Source organism: Hibiscus syriacus, unplaced genomic scaffold (genome assembly GCF_006381635.1).
Source record: "Hibiscus syriacus cultivar Baekdansim isolate YM2019G1 unplaced genomic scaffold, ASM638163v2 tig00112276_pilon, whole genome shotgun sequence".
Lineage (NCBI taxonomy): Eukaryota > Viridiplantae > Streptophyta > Magnoliopsida > Malvales > Malvaceae > Hibiscus > Hibiscus syriacus.
Window position 1 is genome coordinate 165401 of NW_024063291.1, and position 7694 is coordinate 173094.

The following is a 7694-nucleotide window of genomic DNA, read 5'->3' on the forward strand; positions in this document are numbered from 1 at the left end:
AAGGAAAGAAACCATAGGCAGTTTAGGGGCATTTGCCGAGATGTTGATAGTGTGGTTAGCGATATTAAAGAGGTTGTTAGGCAGAAGTCTTCTCATTTTGTCATTAAAAATAGTGTTAACAATAGAAACCTTTGTTTAGCTTGGGGGATTAGCAACTCCTAGGAGGTTGTTGCTTGTTTTGTGACTTGTATTGTTTGTAGCAGTGTGTTTTCTACAGCTTCTTGGATAATAATATGAAACTTATTCAAAAAAAATCTGTTATCAAACTTTAAATTTTAAATCAAGCTTAAATTTATTACTATTCGAATTCATTTCGATTCAATTATTTTTTTAATTTTGAAAGATTAAATAAAATGTGGATGATTGATTAATCTTGTAAAACCTATATTATTATTATTATTTAGAAAAGAGAAAGAAATGGGAAATTGATGATGTAATGAGGGTGACGTATGGCATTATACGTTTAAAGTTGGTCACACGACGCAGTCTGCTGACGGTGTAAAAGGCCAAACCGTCGTGAAATTCGTTCTTTGAGATGAAACAGCAGATATTTAGGACTCTCTGTCCATTTCACATGCGCACAGGTTTTTGTTCACTATATAAATCCCAGCCTCCCATCATTTTCGTTATTCATTAGCTTTCCATAATCAAAAGGGTTTTTGGTTATTGGTTTTGGATCATGGGAGAAGTGGTTGTTCCCGTTGACGATGATTCTATCCAAGAGCTCCCCACCTCAATCAAGGACGCCTCCGTCGCTCGACAAGCGGTCCCGGGCCTCAATCTTCGGGAACTCGAATCGTGGCTGCCTCTTACCGAGTCCCGAGACAGCACCGCATTCTCTGCTATTTTCCATCTGTTGTGTTCTGGGATTGGATTTCAGGCCCTCTTGCTTCCTGCTGCCTTTTCAAGTCTTGGATGGTGAGTTTGGCCGTCAATTTTATCCCGCACTCTTGCAATTACTATGAAAAGATGATCAAATTCTTTGATTTTGTATAGGGCATGGGGGATCATTTGTTTGTCCATAGCATACACATGGCAACTCTACACCACATGGCTTCTTGTAAATCTTCACGAGCCTGTTCCCGGAACCCGCTGCAGCAGATACGTCCGTATCTCGATCATTGCATTCGGTCCGAAGCTCGGAAAGTTGCTGGCGATCTTCCCGGTAATGTATCTATCGGGAGGCTCGTGTGTCATGCTTATCATCACAGGAGGGAATTCCATGAAACAATTTCTCAACATCATATGTGAAGAAGGCACCATGTGTAGGTCCAAGTCCTTGAGTGGTACACATTGGCTTCTCATTTTCACTTGCATAGCTCTCATCATTGGTCAATTACCCAATCTAAATTCAATAGCCAGAGTCTCTCTAACCGGTGCCATAACTTCCATTGGGTACATTACCACAATATGGACTATGTCGATCGGAAAGGGCAGGCCTAATGGTGTTTCTTACGGCTTACCGGAAGCAGAGAAGACAGGTGTGAATGGATTCAGTAACATCTTGAATGCCATTGGCATCATCATGCTTGCATTCAGAGGCCACAATCTTATCCTAGAAATTCAGGTAAGATCGTTACCGGATTTCTCGATCTTTGTATATGTTCTGGATATTGATAATTATGTCTGTTTGCTGATGCAGGGGACATTGCCATCTGATTCAAAGCACTCCTCTAGGAAGTCTATGTGGAGAAGTGTAATGGTGGCGTACGTTATAATACCATTGTGTTTGTTTCCACTTGCTATTGCAGGATTTTGGGCTTATGGAAACAAGGTAAAACAACATTCATTCACATCACATATGCAATACTGCAATTGAACATGCATAATTGGTTGACATGATAAACTTTTCTTACAGATACCTGCAACTGGAGTGGGGATTCTAACAGCATTCTCGCAGTTTCACAATCGAGACACTTCAAAGTTTGTGATCGGCCTAATCTACTTATGGCTAACAATAAGTTGCATAACCTCGTACCAAATCTATGCCATGCCCGCTTTCGACAACTTGGAGTTTGTTTACGCCAGCAGTCGAAAAAGGCGATGTCCGGGATGGGTTCGGGTAGGTTTACGACTCTTCTTCGGAGGGATCACTGTCTTCGTCGCGGTGGCGTTTCCCTTCTTGGGAAGCTTGGCACCTTTGATTGGGGGAATGGCAGCTGTGCCATTAACGTTTGCATATCCATGTTTCATGTGGATTTCGATAAGAAAACCTAGATCAAATGGTGCAACGTGGAGTCTAAACTTGGTACTCGGTTGCTTTGGCATTGTACTCAGCATTTTGTTAATAGTTGCTGCTATATGGAATTTAGCCGACAATGGCTTGAATGCCAATTTCTTCAGACTTTAAATAAAATGTAAAAAAGAGAAGGGAAAAAAATCAGAGACAAGAATGATCATGGGAATAGAATTAATATTAGTAGAAATTGTGGCTCTAGAATAACTAGTCGAACAAAATAAACAACAAGCTCACATAAACAAACAATAAATTTGAAATAATGGTTAATTTCTATCACAAGATACCAAACACTACATTAATATCAAATTTTTAGAGAGTAATACTAACCGGTACTCTTATTGTAGTAATCATACATTGATAATAAATTATGTCGAACAAAAGACTAATCTTTGGACTAATGTAATGCTCACATAAAAATACCTTATAATTGTCACTTGTTTATTACCATAGGTGTTACTTGAAATTCGGCCAAATTTTAATTTTCCTTTGAGTCAATTAATAAACGCATGAATTACAAAACATAAAATCATCTTGATATTTCAAATAAATTAATTTACACAAAAGATGTCATTTTGACAACATTTTGTTTCAACGAATTTACTAAAATACCAACCAAAATATGAATTTATTTATTCTTGAATAATTTCCTTAATAACCAACTATCAAAATTTTAAAAAATTGTCAATTTGGATTAAATATATATTTTAACAATATATATTACATAAAAGCAATTGCAAAAAATCAAGAATTAAACGAATTCAATTTTCATGCGCAAAATCCAATTCAATAAGGCATGCAAAATTACCAAGGTACCATCAAAATGAGATCATGCTCAATATTAAAGAAACAATTTGAATAACTCCACACGCAAGGAATCAATTATTGGAAATCACCGAAACTAATCATGAATTAAAACTAAGCATGAATTGAATTCACCGAAACCTACTCAATTATGTGAAATCAACAAACAGACAAAAATTACTTGTCATAACTATTTTTTTAGGTAAAAATAATTAAATATTATTTTAAAAAACGATTACGACTTTATTTTGGAAAAATTGGGTGATTTTGAATTGATTTGAATAAAATAGAAAAGAGTCGCCATCGACCTTTGGGTTAGGTAGGTCGAATATCTAAAAACGTCTTTTTAAAATAATTTTAAGGAAAATCATTTTCAAAGACAAAAATGGTCTGCGTTTACCAAATGTTCGATTTGATGGGTTCGGGAGTCGGTTACGCGTGGGGAAGGATTAGCACCCCACAACGCCCAAAAACTGGTACTGTCTCGCTTACATGTTGTCGTAAAATGGTGGAAATTACAAATCGAATATAAAGTTAAAATATGATCCGTTTATTGAACATTAATTAATTTGCTTCGAATCAATTAATTAGAGAAAATTCTTTAATTCGAAAAGAAATCTCGAAATTAGCAATCCTCCATCGAGAAAGCTAACTCGACTATTTCTTATCAATAAAAGAATATTCCCTCGTTAATAAATATATGAATCGACTAAAAATGAAAATCGACTATTTGCACTCGCATTCAATGAAATAAATTGATAAAAAAAATCGACTATACATCGTAGAATGAAAATTAATAACTTACATGAAATGAAATAAATTATTATTTAGAGACATTCATTGCAATGTTCGATTTAAAATGAAATGGATTAACAAAATAAAATCAAATTAATTTCAAGTTCACATTTGTTCGAATGTCATATCGGATTGTACCACTTCGATCAAGCGATACTTTCCATGCACGTTCTACAAATTTGTGTTCTCAAAATTATTCGAATTAGTTATGAAATGTTTAACCAAATACGAGAGATACATAAAGTGCTGACACAAAATAAATTAATATGAATATAAATCATGGAAGAAAAGCAAATATATGTATATATATAAGGCACAAAGGTGGGCTCCACACGAAATACACATAAATACACTTAACATAACACTTATATACATAAAAAATAAATAAATCCCGAATATCATTCAATTTGCAAATTAGAAATTTAATAGGAAAAATAAAGTAAATAAATCACATTGCACATACAATTTATATATATATATGGAAAACATAAATAAATAAATAAATAATTTAATCGATGTAAACATGATCTATGCACTAATATAAATATATTTACACCAAGCAAGCATACACATTATAATTTAATATTAGGGCCTAAATGAACAAACATCAAACCTGGCAAATCAAAGTATGAAAAAGTAAAACTAACTGCAAGGAATAAAATAAACACATCACAAATTAATAAGTGAAATCAAACATTTAACTAAAAACAATTAACATTGTAAAATGACTAAAATATAAGAATGATGAAAGTTAAAGTTCGAAGTAAAATACCCAACATTTCAATTAAGGACTGAAATATAAGAAAATAAAATACTATGATACTAGCAGAAACTTACCCAAAGATAAAATAACAAAAAAAGGACCTAAATGAAATAAACACAAACATGAAGGCCGAATCATAAATAAACCAAATGTAAAACAGTGACCATAATAATAACTTTACAAATACCATGACTAGATTCTAATATTAACAGAACATGATAACACATTAAATCAGTGACTAAAAATAAAATATTTACAAATGTCATGTCCAAAATCAAATATCCATAAAGTATACAACACATGAAATTAGTGACTAAAATACACTAATAAAAACATATACAGGTTAAATAAAAATAAATAAAAGTACCATGGCCTCAGCTTAAATAAACGCATAAAATATTTACAAGATAACATGGAAGAAATTGCAACATTTACAAAACAAGAGCTCGAATTAAAAGTAAACAAAGTTTTATTGATGACTAAAATAGACGGTTACAAAATAGAAAGGACCTTTAGGGTAATAAACCCACGTGTGTAATTGCCATCTGGGTCCTCTTCAAAACGGTGCCGTTCCAAGCCATACATAAATACAAAATCCCACGGCCAAAATAGGCCACCCTCGCCATTTGTTTTCATTCCACACAAGAGACGAGAGAGAAAAAGGGTGAGAGCTCCAGAGAGCTCTCGGGAGAATGCGAGCCTCGGCCGTGCCGGCCGCCACAGATCGGCGGCCACCGTCGTACGCCGGCGCCGGAGGAGAGAGGTGAAAACGTTATCCGAAGCACCTCCTAGCCCTGAACACAAATCTGAGACTCGTTTGGCCTGAAAATGGCCTAAACGCCACAGATCTGCTAAGAAACCAATCGGTTTCTTTGGCTCCGATGGCTGCGTGAAAGGGGAATCACCCTAAGGTAACCCCTTTCTTTGCCTTATATCCTATTTCCTTTTCCTTTTTCTCTCGGTGTCTCCCTCTGTATTTTTTTCTTTCTGTTTTTCCCCAAAACCCGAATCTCCCTCTTGTTCTTCACTCCCCTCTTTTTTTTCTCAATCCTCCTTTAAAACCCGAATCTCCCTTTTTTTTTTCTTTTGATTGGTGATGGCTCTTGATAGATTGTCTGGGATTTGCTGTTGATTTGTTTTCCATTGTTTAATGGGTTTGTTGATGGACTGCTCTTACTTTCGGTCACTGTAGATGATAGCGGCGGCGTCAGAGGCGGTCGGAGCTCACATCAACAAAGGACGGCGGTGGCAGAAGCTACCTAGGGTTATGATGAAACCCTAGGTAGTCGGGTCGGATTGCTGAGTGGGTCAGATTCTGGGCTAGTTCGGGTTTTGGGTTAGCTGTTGGTGGGTATCTGTTGTTGGGTCAATGGTTGGGCTTGTCACTTGCAATCTGGGCTTTGGGTTGGCTGCTGATTTGGCCTTGGGTGTGTAATTGGGCCTGTACAAAATTTGTAATATATAATTTAATAATAATAATAATAATAATAATTAATAAAATTAAATAATATAAAAAAGACCCGGACAAAAACGGGTCTCTACAGCTGCCCCTCTTTGCACATTCTTGTGTTAACAAGAATAGGGCAAAGACGACAAGACGACACGTTTTTGTCTGGTTCTCTTTCTTTTTTGCTTAAAAATTGGATAATGTTGGTTGTTGGGGACGACACTGCTCATACGCGATGAAGAGATCTGGTCAGGGGATGACACTGCTCATACGTGATGAAGAGTTCTGGCCATCTTTAGGTAGGGCGATAACACGGTTCCTACGTGATGAGGACGACTGGTTATCTATGGTTGACACAGTTCCTACGTGATGAGGAGATCGGGTCGAGGGATGACATTACTCATACGTGATGAAGAGTTCTGGCCATCTTTAGGAAGGGCGATAACACGGTTCCTACGTGATGAGGACGTCTGGTTATCTAGGGGTGACACGGCTCCTACGTGGTGAAGAGATCTGGTCGGTGGATGACACGACTCATACTTGATGAAGAGTTCTGGCCATCTTTAGGAATGATGATAACTCGGTTCCTACGTGATGAGGACGGCTGGTTATCTATAGGGATAATGGTTTCAAGAGAAACCGACTCAAAGATAAGTGTTTTGTTTCAAGTAAAACAGACTCAAAGATAGGATTTTGATAGAAACTGTCTCAAGGGAGACAAAATTTGTTTCAAGGAAACGATCTCAAAGATATTTGTTTTGTTTCAAGGGAAACAAACTCAAAGATGATTTTTGTTTTCAAAGAAACAGACTCAAAGATTTTTCTCAAAAGAAAATGTCTCAAGAGACAAAATTTTGTTTCCAAATAAACATACTCAAAGATGGGTTACGTCTTAAGTGAGACGAATTTTTTCAAAGGAAACAATCTCAAAGGTTGGTTTTTCATTAGATATTGTCTCAAGAGAGACAAAATTTGTTTTTAAAGAAATAAACTCAAAGATGATTTTGTTAGTAGAAACAAACTCAAAGATTTTTTTCTCAAAAGAAATTGTCCTTAAGAGATAAAATTTTATTTCAAAAGAAACAGACTCAAAGATGGATTACATCTTAAGTGAAACCAAATTTGTTTCAAAGGAAACAACCTCAAAGGTTGGTTTTTTCATTAGAAACTGTCTCAAGAGAGAGAAAATTTGTTTTAATAGAAATAGACTCAAAGTTGATTTTGTTAAAAGAAACTAACTAAAAGATTTTTTTTTTTTACGAAAAACTGTATCAAGAGAGACAAAACTTTATTTCAAAAGAAAAATAATCAAAGATGTTTTTTTTTGTTTCAAGGGAAACATGCTCACAGATGGTAAATGTTTTTTTCAAAGAAACAGACTCAAAGATTTTTCAAAAGAAACTTTCTCAGAAGAGACAAAAACAAAGAAGCATACTCAAAGATTTTTCATTTTGTTTCAAGTGAAAAAAACTCAAAGATTTCTCAAGAAAATCTGTCTCAAGAGAGACAACGTTTTGTTTCAAAAGAAATAGACTAAAAAATCCTTTGTTTCAAAAGAAACAACTCAAAGATGATGGTTTGTTTCCAGTGAAACAAATTCATAATTTGGAAAATTGTCTCCAGTGAGACAACATTTGTAACATTTGTTT

General features: G+C 35.2%; 1 protein-coding gene across 1 annotated transcript; it reads left to right on the plus strand.

Annotated features, from left to right (window-relative positions):
• Window positions 1-679: 679 nt before the first annotated feature.
• LOC120176991 (lysine histidine transporter-like 7) lies at window positions 680-2350 on the plus strand. Its single transcript, XM_039183259.1, has 4 exons — window positions 680-918; window positions 997-1567; window positions 1643-1774; window positions 1859-2350. Exons 1-4 carry the CDS (start codon window positions 680-682, stop codon window positions 2348-2350), a joined length of 1434 nt encoding a protein of 477 aa, XP_039039190.1.
• Window positions 2351-7694: the final 5344 nt, after the last annotated feature.

Excerpts from the sequence above, each read along its gene's own strand:
- LOC120176991 (XM_039183259.1), top strand. The coding sequence starts at position 680 with ATGGGAGAAGTGGTTGTTCCCGTTGACGATGATTCTATCCAAGAGCTC. Across the intron at positions 919-996 it reads GCCTTTTCAAGTCTTGGATG|GGCATGGGGGATCATTTGTT; the intron begins GTGAGTTTGGCC and ends GATTTTGTATAG. Across the intron at positions 1,775-1,858 it reads TTTGGGCTTATGGAAACAAG|ATACCTGCAACTGGAGTGGG; the intron begins GTAAAACAACAT and ends CTTTTCTTACAG.